This window comes from Trachurus trachurus (assembly GCF_905171665.1).
Source record: "Trachurus trachurus genome assembly, chromosome: 23".
In the NCBI taxonomy this organism is placed as follows: Eukaryota; Metazoa; Chordata; class Actinopteri; order Carangiformes; family Carangidae; genus Trachurus; species Trachurus trachurus.
In genome coordinates, this window is record NC_139912.1 from 19,471,007 (window position 1) to 19,492,534 (window position 21,528).

At 43.0% G+C, this 21,528-nt stretch overlaps 1 protein-coding gene across 2 annotated transcripts in view; it reads left to right on the forward strand.

Annotated features, from left to right (window-relative positions):
* osbpl8 (oxysterol binding protein-like 8) overlaps window positions 1-21,528 on the forward strand; it is a 115,202-nt gene that overhangs the window by 17,964 nt on the left and 75,710 nt on the right. For both annotated transcript variants that reach the window (XM_083999999.1, XM_084000000.1), the window contains exon 2: window positions 15,691-15,788. In XM_083999999.1, the coding sequence (XP_083856125.1) occupies window positions 15,744-15,788 (45 nt within the window). In that variant the 5' untranslated portion in view covers window positions 15,691-15,743. The remainder of the gene's footprint in view (window positions 1-15,690; window positions 15,789-21,528) is intronic.

Genomic DNA, 21,528 nt, shown 5'->3' on the forward strand with positions numbered 1-21,528 from the left:
GTTCTCTGTGGTCTAGCGAGGCAGAATCCTCTTCCTCTGCTTACATGCTTGATTAATATTCCTGGCTCCCTGACCTACATGGATTAATTCTGTTTAAAGATGTCTCTCCGTGAGCACAGCACCAAACTGGGACAGACAGAAGATTACATTTGACTCAGCAACTTTGGATTCACCTGTTCCCCTCGTCTTTGTTCAGTTTGTTTTTCATAGAGAGCATTAGGGTGAGAACGCTTCAGTCCCTCAGTCCTGAGCTGCATGTTTGATTTGACTCTATGTTGGCTCAGTAGATTTTACCTCCATATAATATGAAATAATATAATATAATATATCTTAGCTAAAACAACCAGATTGAATGCAAGTACACTTGAATATCCTTTCATTTAACATTTTGAATGGGACTTTTTTGGGGGGGATAGGGGGTAATATTGTACTCAACATTCATGTTTTTGTTGTTCAGTAAAATAATTGATTAATCATACAAGAATTAAAACTTGATAAAGTTCTACTCACAAATAAATCTGTTGAAATGTCATATTTTTTTAATTTAACAAAACAAGTTTGTTTAAATTACCCACAATTTCCAGTTCATTCCCATAAATTCCTAATAATTCCCAATAATTCCTAGAATTCCCATGGAAAGTTTCCAAAATTCCCCAGCTTAACTTCTCATGGAAAGTTTCTGGAAATTTACTGGAAATCTTCCGCCCCTTTACAAACCTAAATATAATATGATATAATATAATATAATATATCTGTACTATAGTCAACGTACTGATGATGTCACAGTTACCAAAACCGTCACATCATGTTTGAACCTGAAGCTGTGGCTGACCACAGAGGTTTGGAAAATTGCTGCGAATCTGAGCTATTGTATTCAGATGTGCAGAGGCAGCTCAACAGCTCAAAGCAGCAAGAACTGACATGTCACATGACTTCAGAGAGAGAGAGAACAGAATTATCTGCAGAGAATCAGCAGCCACTTCGCCGACAAACAGAGACACACAGCAGCACTGGAGGTGCATCCAGGCCATCATCACAGAAGACAAGGCACAACCACACACTCGTGACAGCGATGCGAATGATGGAGACAATAATGGAGGGACTGGAGCTTCTGCTTGTGACTGCAGACGGTGGGAGGAGGTTGTTCTCCAGTGTTAACCCTCACAAAACAGCAGGATGAGACAACAGCATCCAGTGTTATGCCTTCAAATCCTCTATGGCGTTTTCTTCTGTATTTTTCTCGCTTGGCCTCCTTGTGTGTTAATGCTTGTAAAACCTCAGCCCTGTGATGCACAATCAAGTAACTGACAGTGTTTTATTCAGGACAACCTTGGCTTTCAGAATATTCATTCTGTAGTGGTGTCATATGAATGTAGAAAAAGCTATTATCTACTATCCGAAACAGAAAGGAAAATCAAAAATGGAACATAAATTCACATATATTTGTTGGAAACACACACAAAATTATTATAAACATCTTTTTAGACACTATATAACTGTTCTTTAAGGCATTGGGTATTAGGGGAAAAAGGAATAAGGGCTTGATACAAAATATATTATTTCCAAAAGTGCCCCACTCGCCTGGCATGAAAACAGTGTGTGTCTGCAATAAGAAAGACTCCTACAGGACTTTGGCCCATCCTGTGATGTGATAGGAGTCTCCTATTGGACACAGGTGTTTGAGGCAGGACTACTCCGCTTCTGGGTGAGCTACGGACACATCAGTGGACTCTTTGTAAAGGCAGAAGTGTCCCGCTTTCAATAAAAAAACAATTACGTCGCTTTCTTTCGGCGTTCCAGTGATAGACGCGAGTAAAACAATACTACCCCCACCATCGTATACGACGACACCGACCTCAGAGGGTTAAATATCTCTCTGTCATTTCCACATGTGTCAAACCAACCACCATCATCTCCTGTCCTGTGTGCTGTCTGAATAACTACCACCTCTGGTAGCATATTAAGTCCAGCCTCCCTGCATCAACATCTGCCCTTCACCTGTCCTACCTGGAAAATACAGCTCAACTCAGTCCAACACACAGAGCAGATACAGTATACCTCCCTCTGCAACCGGGTCCTGCAAAATAATCAATTATCACATTAGAATCACATTAGAATTTAAAGTCTGTCTCTACAGATACAGAATGGATTGATATTAGCCTGCTTGTGTCACAGCGAGTTTAGCCCGCCAGTCCGGGAAATGGCTCCACGTCGGTTTCTGGCAAAGTATCCCTCTGTGGCTTCGAGTGAGAAAAAAGTGCAGTGAGCGGTGGAAGATAGAAAAAAAGTAATTCACCCCGCTCCAGCTTCTCTGAAGGCAGCGTTTGGACACATTTCAAATTTCAGAAGGCGAGAAGGAAAAGGGAAGAGGCAGCTCTTTCAGGCTCATGTTATCTGCAGGCTTCATACACACACCTTTAGAGATCTGATCATCACTAAAACCCATGTCATGTAGAGATCTGATAACAAACTAAAGACATTTTCAAGGTTGTCATTGAGATTTGAGGTGGATCAATCGATTTCCAGACACTGTGGTCATGCACACACACAAGAAAACAATCCACCTTAAAAAGTTGGCGTTAGCTGCTGGTAGCTGCTGATACTGGTGAATGGTGACATCACCTGTCTGACTGGACAGAAGCTTCTTCCCTCAACCTGTGGAGGCATTAGGATGCTCAGAAGCTTCAGATTCTCCCATTTACATCAACTTGTTGTGATTGCAGATGTATTTTATTTGATGTATTTACTTCAACTGTGATGTCTCTGAGCTGAACTTCCAGAAAACTCTTCAGATCTTAAAGGGATAGTTCAATATTTTGGCAAATTGGCCCATTTGTCGGTTTGTTACCTTTAATTGTCAGTGCAAGCTGTTTTTAGAACGGCGGAGCAGAGCTGCGAGCTGCTCAGAGCTACGCTACAGAGGCTAATGGGATTGCTTGGTTTCTCTCATCAAACTCATCAAATACACAACTCCGAAACACTCGTGGAAAAGTTGTGACCTGCACATTCACCACGCTATGAGATAATAACGGAACGTTATGAGACAGAGTTGTTTTAGCGGTAAATGCAGAGACTGCTTGCCCCACACGGGAACGCGCATCAGCACTTTTGCATGAATTTACCTCTAATACAACTCTGTCTCGTAACGTTCCGTTATTATCTCATAGTGTGGTGAATGTGCAGGTCACAACTTGTCCACCAGAGCGTTTTGGAGTTGTTGGATTGTGTATTTGATGAGTTTGATGAGGGAAACCAAGAAATCCCATTAGCCTCCGTAGCGTAGCTCTGAATATGAAAATAGCTTGCACCGACAATCAAAGGTAACAAACCTACTCCTAAAACTATAGGGATTATGGCAATGGGCCATTTTGCCAAAATGTTGAACTATCCCTTTAACGTTAATTCCTATCAGGTTTGTTTTATTAAACTGTGAAACAAAAAAAATGTAATCATGCGAGCCACGTGACTTTAGGGATGGCACCATATTTCTTTATGCATTAAACGTCAACATGTCGATACGCTAACCTGAAATGTGGACTGTGTTAATCTTTGAACCTGCTGAACATCAGCATGTTGACATCGATATGCTGATGTTAACATTCAGCTCATGGCATAGCATTCATCTTGGCCTCGAGGCGGGGTATATATTTGTGGTTACCCCGCCGCTTCCTCTCCTGCAGTTCATCAAGTTTGTGTCCCGGCCCTTGTCAGTGATCTTAATGAGTCTTGATGAATGTTAGCCTGGAGCTGCAGTAAACTGGCGCTGGAGCCAGCGCAGGTGTCAACGAGCCGACAGTCAGTCATTTATAAGCAAACACAGCTGGTATTTACTGTTGGTTTGGTGGTATGAGCAGCACAGTGAAAAAGGCTGATTCAGACAGACGAGTTCAGCACATACAGGATCACACACTGATGATATATATTTACAGCAATGGAACTGGAGGTGCTCTTCAACAATTAGTCATTGCTGCCTCTAGTAAACGAATGCATAACAGCACATCTTTTCTTTTCTATCAGAGCCATTCGGTGTCCTCCTCCTCAACATAGGTGGCGATATGCGTCGTTTCAGCAGGATAGTACGGACCCCTTTCTGCCTGACTTTTCTGTCACTGAGCAATAAAATGAAAATAACTTAGAGTTCTCAACTTATACGGTACCTATATAACACATCTTCGCGTTGGTCACACTGTGTGAAATACACTCAATTGGCTCTGATGCCACTTTGTTTTATTTTCTTTGCTGGGTTCGGGCCGGTTTCTGTGCTACACTTTGTGCTATCTTTACTGTCGTGAAGCATGCACACACGTATTGTCCAGTTTCAGTCAGATTAAGGTGTATAATACATGCAGAAGAAAATTGATTTCCAATCACTTTATCTGGGTGTTTTAGTCGGATTTGGAGAACTCCGGTATTAGCCGGACTAACACGCTTACATGCACTTCAGTTGTCCAGTTATAGTTGGATTAAGGCAATAATTTGTTTTTTTTCAACTGTCATGTAAACGTACTGAGTGACTCTGCATCTAAGTGTATGATGGATGGATGGATGGATGGATGGATGGATGGATGGATGGATGGATGGATGGATGGAAGGGTTAGTGGTGGAAATAATCCTAAAACTTCACTATCACTGAGCAGAAGTGGAGGCCTGGTTCAGAGAGATCAGAGTGACTGACAGTTGCCTCAAGAAGTGGTGATGAAAAAGACAAAAGTATCAAAAGGACAGATCGTCTCAGCATCGGTTTGATGTTCAACTTTTATTGTTGCATTTGGTAAAAATATCAGGGATCAACATGTGACCTCCTGTTCTCTCTCTCTGTCTCCCTCTTGTAGCACCGTAGCTCTGTATGTCTCACTTAACCACTGGTAATCATTTCCCAAACACTCAGCAGTGATGGGCCACTATAGATCTGCCTGCCGGCCTGTCACGGAGCTGCCTCCCTCTCTTGAGAGCAGACAGTAACATCACTACAATCAGCTTAGCATCCTGAAATGATTGCTGTCCTTGGCTGCCCTTGAGCAGGGCCCCACTGTTAATCTAAAAACAATCACGGTCATAGTGTTCAGTGCAGCAGATCGTATAATAAAATACAAACAAGCAATCCAAATTAAATATTTAAGTCTAATTTCATTCTCTTAAAATTTCATATTAATTTATGTAACAGATATGTTGGCAAAACACCCTGCTTTGACTTACTCCTTATGAGTCATACTTTTTATATTATTTAATTGAATACAGTCAGTTTAACTAAGCAAATTGTCACTATAATTATGGGTTAATTGGAGCACAATTGCTTTGCAACTCCTACTCATAACTGTTGGAAGTTTATGTTTGTGAAACAATGTTACAAGATGCATTTGAAGATGTAAAGGTAACCAGAAACAGAAGGAAGATCCAGAGGGACTGGAATAACCTTTGAGTTAAATCATTGGTACAAACCTTTTTGCATTGGTCATACCAGTATTACAGCTGACTGTAATGACTGCTCTGAATTCAATTATGTAATTGAATTCTAAAAAATAAATAAATAAATTAGATTGTGAAAATGAATACTTGATTGTGGGGAGAAAAAAAGCAGCACTGCAGCCTGGGCTTTATCAGATGACAGACAGGAGTGGTGTGACGTCATGCTGACTGATTGAAAATGAAATGTGGGTCAGGCTGAAACAAACAACCTTGTAATAATGATGGCTGCCTCCACTTTGGATCTTGTCTAGTAGTCGGGAGATGAGTAGAAGCTATAAATGAAGCTTTTTAGCAACAGTTGGTCTAGCCTACAGGTCTCCGCTCCGACTCCGATTCGGTTTAGCTCCGTGAACACAGATGTGTATATAAGTGAGATTAAACCAGCACTAAGTAACTTTTCAACCTTCATAAAATATTTTCATAACTTTTGTGATGGTACATCGACTTACAACAAGTTGAATGACACCTCTGTCATGGCCTGAGGGGGTCTGTATTGTTTTCTCTGGCACTAAGCAGTTTCAAGGTGGATGGTAGGAACCCGGCTCTCACTTAAGTTTCACTTTCGCGAGTCACGACGAGGAGGGAGCAGCAATGCGGCACGTTCCCGTCGGATTGTGTATGTGTGTTTACTGTGAAATTATCTGCTGGAAACAGAAACTTAGTTTGGACGTCTTCTGTTAATTTCCATGCACCGGGAGATCAGAATGTTTACGGCGCTATTCGCTGGTGCTCATGGGAGATGGAGTCTCCCTTCAAGAAAAACACTACCGCTTTGGTCCACTGGTGCCGCCAAACTCAACCAAAAATGAAAGTTCTTTAGTATTGCTTTAAAATGTAAAACAACAGATAACTTTGTCTTTCTGAGGTAGATTTTCTGTCAGGTCCTGTTTTTTTTGTTTGTTTTTTTACTCTCAGTTTGTGTTCTTGTAGAATGGGTGTGTTGTATCATAAAATATCACGATTTCCCCCCTCCATGATTATTATTTTTTCATCCATGACGTCCTGTTAGCTTTAGGTCCCCTGCCCTGATTGATTGATGACTTGTTGCTTGTGCCAGTGGGTGAAACTCATGAACAAAGTGATGATTTACAATCGGAAAGTTTGTCTGTGTGGAGCGATCTAATCGACTGATTGATGCGTGACGGCTCCATCGCCCGGCACACATAGACCTTTACACGGGTCAGACCTGTGTGCATTGTGTCATAAAACCACATTCACCACCTACATCCTTTGTCTGTTAAATGATGCAGAACAAAGAGGAGTCAAAACAGCATTGTGTCCATCAGTGGTTGATCCTATCACACAGACTTGTGCTGCTTGGCACCGTGCGATCTGTCCATTTACTCATTCGTTAAATCCAATGAGGAGGAAAGCCAATGCCACTCAGTCACATACCTGGTGTTTGTGCTGTTGCATTGGAGTCTGAGCTGAAAACACACGTTATACTCTGCTTGTTCAGGTCTTAGTGAAATAATTCCCAGAGGTTCCCTGTTATCTTCTGGCTCTGTGGAAAAACCCCTCAGTCTGATTGTAGCCCTGCTTTTGGGGCCACTGCCAAGCCACTAGTTTAGGATTCCCGGTGCGTTCGCCCTCTATCTTTGGCAGTGATTCACAGCTCTTAGCTCACAGGCAGCTGCGCTACAACTAAAACAGATTGTTATGTAGCAGCGTGTGTGGAGGGGCAGAGTGTCAGTGAAGTGTAGGAGACAGTGAACACAATAGAGCCACAGCAGAGAAGATTGTCTGTCACTGGCTTGTCCTTTGTTTGGAAAGTGAAGACTCCAGCATGCCCCTATGACTAGTGTTTGGTGTTGATTTAGAAAAAGTGTGTGGTAATGATTAGACTATAAAAAAGAAAGTTAAGAGTCCACAGTTCTACTTGTGGATCTGCATAATTGAGTACAGTAAATGCTAACATGTCTGAGGCTCAGTCTGTAATGTCTTCTCTAACCATCCTCGCAGCTCATGGCTCTGCTCCGCCGTTCAAAAAATAGCTTGCACCGACAATTAAAGGTAACAAACCTACTCCTAAAACTATAGGGATTATGGCAATGGGCCAATTTGCCAAAAATGTTGAACTATCCCTTTAAGTGTCATAATCCCCATCAGTTTTCTGTTTAAGCACAAGAATAATGCATGATTGTTTAGCACTATATAGGCCACACATGTCAAACTCAAGGCCCTGGGGGCCAGATCTGGCCCGCGAGATACTTTCATATTTCTATTATTAATGGCCCGCCTGTATAGCGCTCACATACTCACACGAAGAATCCCATCATACAGCTTCTGTATGGTCATGACCAAGCAATAGATCGACAAGCGCCAAGCCCTATCTGCTGCTCTGTCGACAACAAATCGGATTCGGTACATTGTATCAATATATGTAGTGCTTTACATTTAGGCTCTTGTGTGATTGAGTTTGACACTCCTGAAATACAGTGTATATATAATAATCCTATGCATTAGGACTCAGTGTACAGTGGACTGAACAGGAGGTAGTGAGTGATTTTGAACACAGCCTCAATTCTCTGGAGTAGATGTGCTCTCAACTACAGTTTATCTTTGTTTTGCCACAGAAAATATGAATTATGTGAATGTTTTTACATAATTTAAAACACGTCTTGAGAGCTTTGATATTTCCTAATTAGCACTTAACACAAACACAGCTATAGCTACTGGGGATCATCTGTCACTTAGTGTGCATGGAACTGGTCATAGCAAAGTAATACTGTAGATAAGAAATATTTGTGCTGCTGCTGCTGCTGGTGCTAGAGGAAAAGTCATTGAAGGCATCACCAAAGTAGACATTGAGAGATTTTATTCAGAAAAAACTAATTGTAGCTTTATCTTCACAGAGGCAGCTGCAAACAGAGGTCACCTTCAAAGCTAACGTGACTTTGGTCAGTGGGATGAAAACCGTACCAAAAAAATAAATAAATAAGTCGACTTCCCACAAACTGTGACAAAACATAACATTCCCCATTGTTCCAGCCAGGCCCTGTTATTTTTTATTTATTTATTTATTTTAATTCCCCCTCTTATTTCTCACCTCAGCTGTGTGACTGCTGCTCCGGGCTGAGTCATGAGCTGATTGCTAAAGCTGGGCTTGAGAGAGAGTGGAAAGCATCTGTCTCAGTGTGACGGGTCCTTGAGAGCCAAGGTTTAGATGAAGTGTGTGTGCCGGCTGGAGCCGGGAGAGGCGAGTCGGAGCGCCGGAGCGTTACATTAGCAGGATGAATGACGGAGCGGGGGAGGACGACGGCTTTAGTGAGCGTCTTACTGTCAGGATGTCGTCCTGTCCTCTTGTCCTCTGTCTGTCTGTCTGTCTGTTTGTCTCTCTCATAAACCTACTGTCAAACTGTTTGGGAGAGATGCAGCTTTCCTCACTTTATTTATATCAATAGTGTAGGATAGGCATAGGCCTGTTCCAGCAACAACTTTCTGGCCAATCAGTGGAAGGCAGTCTTTGGATGGATGGATGGATGGATGGATGGATGGATGGACGATTTTTAAATCGATTTTTTTGGGGGGGGGAATTCTTTTTTTTTTCTTTTTTGTGCAATGTGCATTGTTCGCCTTTTTTACAGAGAGTCCAGGGGCCGTATTCACAAAGAATCTTAAGGCTAAAAGTAGCTCCTAAGGTCCGAATTTAGGAGCAACTCCTAAAAAAAGTGGGTGTGTCAGTCTTAAATTTAGGACTCCTAGTTTTTTAAAATAAGAGTAATTCACAAAGTATTTTATGCCTAAAAGTAGCTCCTAAGTCTGGGAGAGCTTAAAAGTCCTCGTGAGGACTCCTAACTCAGTAAGACCTATTCACAAAGAATCGCAAATGGCTGCAGCCAGGCAAATGTATGGAGGACTGCGAATTGCTGCAGAGGGGGGTGCTGGAGCACCTGCCCCTTTGCCCTTTGATGCCCAACGTGCCTTTTTGTCGGTGTTTTTTTTTTTTTTTTTTTTTGGGGTCATCTACAACATTTTCGCTATAAAACGGGAGTAGTGACGGTGACGGACTGTCCAATATAGGCGTCACAACGGTCGGACCGAGGTAACTGCGACTGCTGCGATGCAGTCATGCTGATGTGAGCCAAAAATATTTTTTAAAAGTTGCTGGGTGCGCTAGACACACAAATCTGTTAGTAGTAATAGCTCACGTGATAAGGCTGCTCCCCCAGTAAACTAAACTTATTGTTAGTCTGGGTTCAAATCCTGCTTTGGCCACAAATGTGGGTAATGCATTTTCTTTTCTCATCATTATTATGATCACCATATAGGGCTGTCAACGAATGTGAAAATTAATATTAAAATGTGGGAAGAAAAAAAACCAGCGGCTGCTTTGCGAGTGGACGCACTGACCCTCATTGCATTTGCACAGCGTCACACTGCAGAAAGTGAAAGTGAGACGCGACAAAAACTGTAGCAGAAAGATGCAGATGGCAGAGAGACAGACAGAAAGTTCAGAGCCCAACTCGGCAGCAGAGACAGTGGTTTGGACTCGAAGCAATCTAAAAAGCCCCGTCGGACCTGACGGCAAATAAATAAAAAAAAAGTGGAGCGGAGCGGCCGTCGGCGAGGAGGAGGAGAAGGAGGAGGAGAAGGAGGAGGGAGGGGAGGGGGGGCGCCGCCGGCACTCAACAACCAATCACCGTGTTGAGCGCCTCGAATTCGTGCACGAGAATTGACGTAATCCATAGCAACGGGGCGTCACCAGGGGCGTGACTCTTAGTTTGCTCTTAGTGATTTATCCTTAGTAAGAGTAGGTCTCAGCGGCTTTGTGAATAGCTTTTAAGAAAAAACTCCTACGTAAAAACTTTTAGTGCGAGTTAGGAGCACTCCTAGCGGTAAGATAAAATGCTTTGTGAATACGGCCCCAGGTTTTGAAAAGGGTTTAAGTTCACTTTATAATGGAGTATGTTAATTTATAGGCTCCTACAGTATTTGTGTGCAGATAAATGTTAAAAATGCAGACAAAAAATCGAGAGAATCGGCAATATGATAGAATCGCAATTTAAATCGAATCGCCATCCAAAAAATCGTAGAAGAATCAAATCGGGAGAAAAGCATATCGTCCCAGCCCTGATAGATAGATAGATAGATAGATAGATAGATAGATAGATAGATAGATAGATAGATAGATAGATAGATAGATAGACTTTATTATTAGACTCCAGGGGCCGTATTCACAAAGAATCTTAAGGTTAAAAGTAGCTCCTAAGGGCCGAATTTAGGAGCAACTCCTAAAAAAAGTGGGCGTGTCAGTCTTAAATTTAGGACTCCTAGTTTTTTAAAATAAGAGTAATTCACAAAGTATTTTATGCCTAAAAGTAGCTCCTAAGTCTGGGAGAGCTTAGAAGTCCTCGTGAGGACTCCTAACTCAGTAAGACCTATTCACAAAGAATCGCAAATGGCTGCAGCCAGGCAAATGTATGGAGGACTGCGAATTGCTGCAGAGGGGGGTGCTGGAGCACCTGCCCCTTTGCCCTTTGATGCCCAAAGTGCCTTTTTGTCGGTGTTTTTTTTTTTTTTTTTTTTGGTCATCTACAACATTTTCGCTATAAAACGGGAGTAGTGACGGTGACGGACTGTCCAATATCGGCGTCACAACAGTCGGACCGAGGTGACTGCGACCGCTGCGATGCAGTCATGCTGATGTGAGCCGACAGCGCCGACGGCACTCAACAACCAATCACCGTGTTGAGCGCCTCAAATTCGTGCACGAGAATTGACGTAATCCATAGCAACGGGGCGTCACCAGGGGCGTCACTCTTAGTGTGCTCTTAGTGATTTATCCTTAGTAAGAGTAGGTCTCAGCGGCTTTGTGAATAGCTTTTAAGAAAAAACTCCTACGTAAAAACTTTTAGTGCGAGTTAGGAGCACTCCTAGCGGTAAGATAAAAGGCTTTGTGAATACGGCCCCTGGTCCATTTAAAAAAAGTTGGGCAAAATCCAAGAGCCCTAGTGTAGGATAGTAAGGGATGGCCAGATTGATCAGCTGCCAATGTCATTGATGTTGTCATTAAGAAAATGTGACCAACACAACTGACCACCAAAACAAAACAACTTCAACAATGTGTGTGGGATCTGCACAGCAGGCCAGAATGATCAATATCAGACGTGAATCCGTCAGTCTCACTTATCGATGATCGGTATCAACAGCAACAAAACGTGATCGGGCCCGTCTCTACCTCACACTACAATCAATACAGAACAGCACCTGCACTATTTCATCATTCACAGTGTTATTCTGCTGCTTCTCTGTACAATACAACCTCATCCCACTGTTGCACCCTGTTTTTTTTTCTGTGGATTTCATGCTCTGAACATTAAACGGCCGTTCCCTGTTCTTAGGAGGCGTTTTATGTCGCCGTTCAGAGCTCTGACCGGTTTGGACGAGCTCATGCTCAAATTACTGTTCTCAGCACGGTGAATAAAGGACAATTGGTAAATCAAATGGTTTACGTTTAACCTTTATTTGCAGGGTGACTAAACACATTGGGCTTTGTTTCACATATCGACCGCTGAAGCCAGAGTCAGCGGGCTGAGGCTGTTATTGGCAGGTAACAAAGAGAAACACTGTGCCAGTAGGTAAAGCTAAACTCACTCTCTCCCTGAGAGTTGTACAGTGTTACCTTTGGATCAGCTCAGTTATTGAAATAATAGTGTTGGTCATATGACTTGAAGGTTGTGTGAGGCACTTATCTATAATATGTGATGTTTTGCAGTAGATTCTGATGTGGGAGAGTTTGGACAAGCAGCAGAAGCATCAGCACAGAGGACAGAGTCAGAGGACAAAATCATGATGTAGCCACTTTAAAGACGTCCACAGGCATGAAGTGTCTTTGTCCATTTCCATCTGCTTTTAAACAGTTGTTTTTCATTTTTTTCAACCACTTAACCACTGCATTATTACCATAAACTCTGAATAAAGATGCACATAGTCTTCTTATCACCAGCTTAACCTTACATGACCCTGCTGCACTCCTGGCTAATACAACAATGGAAAAAAAAGAAAAGAAAGAGGGACATGTTTGGTGGCCAGTACACGCTGTCTTGTGGCAGAGCATAGGCTGACCTGCCTGTTGCTAAGAGACCATGTCCTAATCATGCTTACCTTTTTTTTTCAGTTATTTTTTGGGCATTTTTGTCTTTATTAGATAGGTCAGTGGAGATATGGCATGAAACAGGGGAACTAGGGCTGCAACTAACCATTATTTTCATTATTGATTAATCTGTTGATTGTTTAAGCGATTAATTGATTAGAACTGTTTGGTCAATAAAATGTAAAAAAAAATGCTGAAAAATGTCAGTGTTTCCCAAACCAGAAGATGACGTCCTCGAAGAGATTCTCAGTTTATTGTCATAAAGGAACAAAGAAACCAGAAATATTCACATTTAAGAAGCTGAAATCAGAGAATTTTGACTTTTTTTTCTTAAAAAAAAACTACTCAAACTGATTATTCCATTATCAATAGCTGACAATTGATTTAATAATCCATTATTGTTCGATTAATCAATGAATTGTTGCAGCTATAAGGTGACAAATGATTATTTACTGCATATGGGCATGCTCTCATAACTGCTCTCATAACCTGGCCAGATGACATGTTTGGAGCATCTCCCAGTCAGCAGTGATGACGAGCAGCTACCTGCATCGATCTGAGGAGATAAAAACCCACAAACCGGCGCTTCATTGATACATAAGGGCCGTGGAGGCGACTCCATCTGCTCCACGTCAACAGAAGGTCTGCTGTGTCACAAGTCGCGTCACATTTTACGGTTATGGGAGGAATGTGTCACAACACACAGCGCGTGGCGGTGCAGCTGCACACCGGTCACGAGTCGACGCTGTAGCTCATCAGCGTGCGTACACCTGTTTAATGAGGCATCGTGTTATTCTGCAAACAATCCCTGGATCTGCAGCGTCGGGTCAATACACCGTCACCTCATCACAGCTTCCTCCTGGCTTCTGATAGGCTGATCAGGTGTAATCTCAGGTGGGGCCATAGTAGCCTTAGAAAAAAAAACAAAAAAACAGCAAAAACAGCAATCAGCATAAGTGGCTGCCCGCCCTGTAATCTTGAAAGCATTTTCAGGACAAGCACGTGTTGGTCGGCAGCTGCTCCGTACAAAATAATCTCCAGTAAAGCAGCGAGTGTAATTAACAGATGGCCCCACTTGATCGCGAAGTCATTTCAAGGACTTGCTGACAGTTGTGTCACTGCTGCGGACACTGGGGTTAAGCCTGTGTCTTACTGTGCGCACATGAGGCAAAGAACAAACAGGTGATGTGCAGCAGTGAGTGTGGTGGTGAACAGATGTGGAGCGTGGCCAGCTGATGTGGACAGACGGCCTCTGTTTGCTTCATTCTCCCATTTGTTTTAGGATGCAACTGTGAAGTTTTGATAATTGGTTGTTGGGTAAACCCTTTCAGTTTTTGGATCAGAGTTTTATCTTTTATCGGGAAGTGTGTAGTTTGTTTTTGGGCTTGGGGGGGTTTATTTTGTTTTGTTTCAGTTGACTGAGCAGAATCCGATTTCGTGTATGTTCTTGTTATCCCTGTGTGAACCTGTGGCCAGACGGTTGAGTAAATACACAGTCTGAAGAGTTTTTCCAAGTGTTATTAATGTTTGTTGTTAATGTACAACCTGAGCCAGTGCATGCCAGAGTCGGCCTGCACAACATTTATAATTGTCATGTGGTCAGTGTGGACCGGAGGCAGAGGCCAGGGCTCAACTGTTCCACCTGAACATCCATCCATTAGCCGTGCTGCTCATCCTGTTAGGGTCACCAGGGACCGGAGCCTCTCCCAGCCCACAACCCTCAACATGTTGTCAGTCTATCACAGGGCAATAGAAAACCAGTCACACTCACATTCAGGGTTGCAACGATCCGATATTAAAGGGATGGTTCAACATTTTTGGCAAATTCGCCCATTGCCATAATCCCTATAGTCATAGCAGTAGGTTACCTTTAATTGTCGGTGCAAGCTGTTTTTAGATCGGCGGGGCAGAGACGTGAGTTCTGCATGGCACGCGGTACTTTCGCCTTTCCCTCATCAAACTCATCAAATACACAATCCAGCAACTCCAAAACGCTCTCGTGGACAAGTTGTAATAATGTAACATTACGAGACAAAGTTGTTTTTTGTGTCGAAATGTTACATAAGTATACATTATTATTTCATAGCGTGGTGAATGTGCACAACTTGTCCATGAGAGTGTTTTGGAGTTGTTGGATTGTGTATTTAGTTTGAGGGAAACGCGAAAGTCCCTTGCAGCTCGCGTCTCTGCCCCGCCGATCTAAAAACAGCTTGCACCAAGGGATTATGTCGATTAACTAGAATTTTTGACATCCACACAAGCAACAGTTTCCACACCGTACTTAATGCTGCTGCTCTGCAGAATGGAGTGTTTTCAGGTGTTAAATCAGAATCAGGTTTTAAGAAGGAGACCAAAGCACAAGACCTGCTCTGAACCTTTTCTTGTAACACCCCTGCCTCACATATACAAGAGGGGCAGTTTGGTCACATTCCTGTGGCTCCGTAAAGAGACCGACAACAGGTGTCCTCTCGCTCTGGTCCAGTGAACTGGGTAAGTGGCAGCTGGCAGAAACCCTCCCCGGATAGATAAAGGTTAAAAACAGTGTCATGCTCCAACATTTCTATAGGGAGAGGAGCTGGGGGCAGACAGGGGAAAGAGAGATTTAAAGAATGAATTTCCAAGACTCTTGGGAAAGGGAGCTGACAGACTGGCTGATCCTCTGCTTGCATTAGAAACAATCTGTTTACTAAAGCCCTGGAGCTACAACACCTTTTGTTTGGGTGGGAAAAGACAGTAGGGGATAGTGAGAAGGCGTCTGCTGCTTCTACAGCAGGAGGGGGAGACTGTGTGTGTGTGTGTGTGTGTGTGTGTGTGTGTGTGTGTGTGTGTGTGTGTGTGTGTGTGTGTGTGTGTGTGTGTGTGTGTGTGTGTGTGTGTGTGTGTGTGTGTGTGTGTGTGTGTGTTGTACGTCTGCGTCACAGTGCAGCCTGTTTCTTCAGAAATGCAATAGATGAGTAGGCATGATGTTGCAAAGAAGTCCAATCTTGCAAAGTAACGCAACCCACATGAGATTAAAGTGCACCCTGGGAATTTCAGCGCTCTTCCAATTTTCGAAGAAAGCTTTTCCAGCCTGATGAAGGCTGCCATGTTGTCCTGTTGTGGTAACACACTGCCTCTCCTCCTGACAGATATGCAGTTGTCGGAGCGGCGCTGACGGGCCTGACTCTGGTTTGACCTGACCATGGAGTCCTCCTCTGAGTCCCAACAGGAGCCTGAGAAGACTTTGGTGAGTCAGCACGCCGGGGTTTGTGGGTACAGTTGCACCTGAACATGCACATGCACACAAGATAATAATTCCTAAACCTTTCTTAAAAGGATAATTCAACATTTTGGCAAATTGGTCCATTGCCATAATCCCTATAGTTTTAGGAGTAGGTTCGTTACCTTTAATTGTCAGTGCAAGCTGTTTTTAGATCGTTGGAGCAGAGCCGTGAGCTGCTCAGAGCTACGCTACGGAGGCACATGGGATTTCTTGGTTTCCCTCATCAAACTCATCAGATAGACAATCCAACAACTCCAAAACGCTCTGGTGGATAAGTTGTGACCCGCACATTCACCACGCTATGAGATAATAATGGAACATTACGAGATATAGTTGTTTTTGAGGTAAATACAGAGACTGCTCACTGCGCATCAGCGGTCTTGCATGAATTTACCTCGAAAACAACTCTTGTAACTCTTGTCTCGTAACGTTCTGTTATTATCTCATAGCGTGGTGAATGTGCAGGTCACAACTTGTCCACCAGAGCGTTTTGGAGTTGTTGGATTGTGTATTTGATGACTTTGATGAGGAAAACCAATAAAGCCTCTGTAGCGTAGCTCTGAGCAGCTTGCGGCTCTGCTCCGCTGTTCTAAAAATAGCTTGCACCGACAATTAAAGCTAATGAACCTATATAAAATCCCATAGTTTTGATGTCTTAAGTATGAATTTACAATATAGAAAGTAATAAAACATAAAGGAAGGCCATTGAATGAGAAGGTGTGTCCAAACTTTTGATTGGTGGTGTATGTCCATTCAGCTACTATGTTTAAAGCTTCTGATTGATAAAGTCCACAATTACTATACACAAAGACCACACTATAATCTGGAGGTTTCAGTTAAAATAAAGTAAATTATCTTGAATCCACCCATTGTGCGTCATTGCCTCTAATAGTCTCTAATAATTGGTCTTTTTCCTAATTTAACTGCTATATCGTCTTGAGTCAGTAGTGGTTCCTGTTTTCCGCTGGCATCGGTGACAGGATGGTTTGCCGCACAAGCACACACACTGAACACACTGAACCGTAATCATTAGCTTAAGGTGCTAAATGTTGCTAACCTGCCACAGCTATGTCAGGCTGACGGTGGCAGACACTGCACTTTGCTGTAAGTAATTAAACTGCTGTCAGGGCATGTGTCAGGAGGAATACAGACAGTCAGTGTGCCTGTGGACCATTAAAGGTCATGAGGTGTGTGTGTGTGTGTGTGTTTTTTCTTTCTTTCTTTTTTTCTTTTTTTGTTCCCACCCTGGAGCAGATATGGTGCCGCATCAGGCCACTGAAAAAAAAAGGAAAGAAAAGACGTGATTGACCCCAGCCCTCGTCTTTGTGCACTAAAATATGAAGTTGTTGTAATTTCCTGTTTGGTGTGTCAGGTTGACAGTGGCACTGCTACAGTAGTTCCTCATCACTCAGGTCTCCTTTTCTAAATGTTTTTCTAAATTACACGGCAGATTGTGTTGTTAAATCCAGTACATATGTTATGAAAGATCTTCTCTTTGGCTACCAGTACGGCGTGATAAAATCTGGTGGCTCTCAAATTGTTTTGCACTACTAGCCACCCATTCAGAGGTGTGGTTTTACTTTGTTTACCTGTGGCAGGACTCAGATAGAGAGGTTCAGGCTCCAGTATTTTGTCTGGACCGTTATGTCTTCATTTTTAACAGTTTTTAACACATCAGAAAATGAAGCCAGTGAAAGGCCCACTTACTCTTTTGTGAGTTTTTTCAGTGGTTTTGGTCGTTACCAGGAAGATTACTGTGAACTGCAGGACACATTAAAAGGGGATTGTTTCTTTTCTTTTCTTTTTTTAGACATGTTTTTCTTGCACTTTTTCTTGCAAAGCAGATGCAACAGAGACAACCTAAAACATAGCACCAGCAACCATGCACAGAATACAGACACTGAAGCCTGACAGGGGAAGATAAATAAATAGAAAATAAATTAGTAAAAATAATAGTAAAAGTGATAATAAAAGTAATTCAAAAACATAATAATAATAACAGAGACAAATTTTCAGGGAGTTCAAGGAGGACATAATAGGGATTGTTTCTTTTGAGAATAAAATTATTTTATTCAGCACAAGTTAATGTCATGGAAAGAAAAGTATTAAAAGTGGACTGTAGTGTAAAAACATCATTAGTTTGAGCAGAGCCATTTGCATACACATCTGCTTGGAAATGTATTTAACGCGTTGCAGTAAGAATATTTATTATATGTACTATAGATCCATGTGCCCCCCCCATTTATTACATGGGGGTCAGTCTGAGACCATCACCAGCTCTAAGCAGGAGCCAAGCTACATCTACTACTGCTATCTAGGAGTGTGTAAGTACTTTCTCTAATGCGACGTTGGCACTCGCACACATACAACACCACCTCCGTGCTGTCAGATCCCAGGTCTGTTATTCTGCCCTTTTCATTTCACCTTAATCATAATCCTCAGTCTCCATTTTTGCGGTTAGTGGGAGGGCAATTATAACAGCTGATAACCTGGCTGATAATAGGGCTGGCCGTGGCTCCCTCAGGCCTCCACACACAATGACACACGATTGGATTGTATGGAAGCAGAGCGTGGAAAAAAAAGAAGCCCCTTCCCTCCTCTTGGCCTCTCAGAGTGGGAGTGACTTTTAATAACCTTCAATATCTGTTATTAGTGCGAGCTAATTTCTCACCCCACCTTCTCTGGAGCCCATTGTAGTTTCCTTATAATGAAACTGCTGATGCATAAATTAGTTTGAAAGCCAAGTCTGTGTGTTTACTCTTCCTTTTCAATGCTTTGTGTTTGACTGAATTGAATTTGATGAGCGTGTACCTCTCTGCAATTTTTTTTGCAATAAAGCCTGGGCGGCGGAGGCTCCTGGACAGTGTGTTGTTATCACTTCTTGATCACACATTACGAGCGGCCGCGAGTGCCAGGACGGTGTGAGACTCAGGCTGTGCGGGGACGTATTGTGTCGCTGGCACGTCCCGCTGTTTGCTGAAAGAGCCGGTCGGTGGAGAGGACGGTTTCCCAACACCACATGAAAGGCTCCGGGAAGCGCGCCAGGTGTCTGCAGCTTCTCCCCGCGCGCTCACATCCTCACAGTCAGGACTGGAGACGCTTCAGGAGAGAAGGGGTGGGAGTGGGGGTGGGGGTGGGTTAATGGTGGCAACCCCCCTCCCTCCCCTCCCCGCAGTCCCGTTTCAAACACCCACCACCATTCACTCTCCTGTCATTTGCATTGTACATACTGTAATGAAAGCGCTGGTGACCTGCTGCTCAGAATAAGCAGAACTGAAAAGGCACACAGACGACTATTATGCACTTCAACAATGGCTCGGAGATAGCTCGGAGCTAAGAGAAGAGGATCTGTGACTGGGGGGATTTCAGCAGCTGAAATGAATGAGGAAAAAAAGAAAAAAAAACTTTTATTCCTCATTGCTGTTGAATTTCCCTTTTAGTTCCAGAGCAGCAAAAGGCTGTTTGTGCTCGGAAGTTCCTAGATTTTAATGCAAGATATGATATTGCTGGGAGAAGACACAAGTCACGTGAACTATGCAAGATTATTGCCCTATTTTAACAGCTTCGGAGTAATTGTGATAAATTAAATGACTTGTTACAGGGAGAATGGAGGCTCTCTGCATTCCACTTTGCAAGATTAGCGTCTCTGGCCTGGTGTCCGCTATCCTGTCTTGCGAGAAACATGGACTGCTGCTTTAGGGCACTAAATCTTACCGACAACCGGTCTTTATTCTGGAAGTTTAGTTTATTTGCACATTATATAAAATCAAGGAAAATGATGAAATTAAACATTGCGCAGGCGAGGAAGAAGCCCAAAAAGGTCTATGAAAATACCACAACAGCGGTGGTCTTCCAAGTAAAAAAGATAATACATAACAATACAATAAATTCATAAGATAAAAAAAAGAGATAGGAGAAAAGAAATTAACAATTTACATAGAAAATGAAAGATAAAGACAGGTATGCAGCAAATGCAGAGACTGCTTGCTGAAAAACTGCCCCCGACGGGAACGCGCATTCATGTTTTACATGAATTTACCTCGAAAACAACTCCGTCTCGTAACGTTCCATTATTATCTCATAGCGTGATGAATGTGCAGGTCACAACTTGTCCACCAGAGTTGTTGGACTGTGTATTTGATGAGTTTGATGGAGGGAAACCAAGAGCAGTGCGCGGCTCTGCTCCGCCGTTCTAAAAATAGCCTGCACCGACAATTAAAGGTAACAAACCTACTGCTATGACTATAGGGATTATGGCAATGGGCCAATTTGCCAAAATGTTGAACTATCCCTTTAACTATACCCATCTGGTGCAGCCCAGTACAGTATGACCAGCACACTGCATCTGAATCAACCTGACGTTTTAGCTATAGGAGCCGAAAAAGAAGAGTTCCCGCACACATGGCCAACTTGCAGAATTTATTATGCAACGTTTCAGTACTAGACCTTTTTCAAGCAAGGAGCAGAACATGGAGTTTGCAGTTTGAAAGCAGATTGGAGCAGAAGTGTGCATTTCTTGTTGTTTACTGCCCATAAATACTGATATGGAACGGCCCGGGTGCGTGGAGATCACTTCTATAATAAAAATCGACCAATGGTGCAACTCCTTAATGGACTCCTCTCATGCGTGGCAGAAAGTCCTCCACTGTTCAATCGATCATCAATGGGAAAAAACTGATATTATAGATTACTGACTCGAAGGTTCACCCAGGAGCCTTTTAAAGTTTTTTGCTTTGCCAGCAGTTTGACTCTGGAGATGACAGAGTCGCAGGATCTGTTTCTTTTGTCATGAGATTTGATCTGGGAGATTCACTGTCTTCCCATATTTAACACTTTGCTTTGAAGTGTGGATCCATAAAAGATATATCAGCGGTATTAAGAACAAAAAAACCATCTCAGTTCCATCTCTTCCGTCTGCAGCTCCAGTAACAGCAGGTCAGTGAGAGGCCCCGAGCCTCTCCTCTGACGCCTCTGCTGTTTTAAAGTCATTTCTAACTGGCAGAGCGAGACACAGGGTCTTGGTGCTCAGACCTACAATTCCTCATCATGTGACAGGAATACGCTGCAGGAGGCAGCGAGAAGCCAGAGGTGAAATTTGTCTGGAGGCTGCTCTCGGAGAGCGAGAAGCTGAGGCTGCATCAGCTATTGCACATCAGCGATCGGACCCATGGAGCTGTTGACAGAGCCGAGCTGACAGCCCAGGCACATGAGACACATTCTCACCTCTCAAGTAAACAGGAAAAGCAAGCTTATCCTCCACAGCTTTAGATGTGGAAAAACTGCAAATGAAAGACTGAAAACTGCACACATTTTGTCAAGAAGACTCGACAAAGTGAAAACGATGTGGGGGAAGTTGCTTTTTTTTTAAGCATATTGGATTGGACTGAGTGCATCGGAGGAACTGTGTCTCCTGCCAAGACCTGTCCAGTCCGTCTCTGACTGGAAAATGAGCCTTTCAGCTGAGTGAAGGTGTTGGGCTGGCTGTTTATCTGAGGGCACTGGTCAATACAAAATTGATTTATTAACACAGGGAGAAGACAAAGGCCTAGGGCATAGCATCACACAACTGCAGTGTGTGTGTGTGTGTGTGCGTGTACCCCCAAGGGATCCCCAAGTGTTAAAGGGATAGTTCACCCAAAATTCAAATTTCACTCATTATCTGCTCACCCTCATGTCGACTAAGAGCTGTGAGAATTTTCAGAGT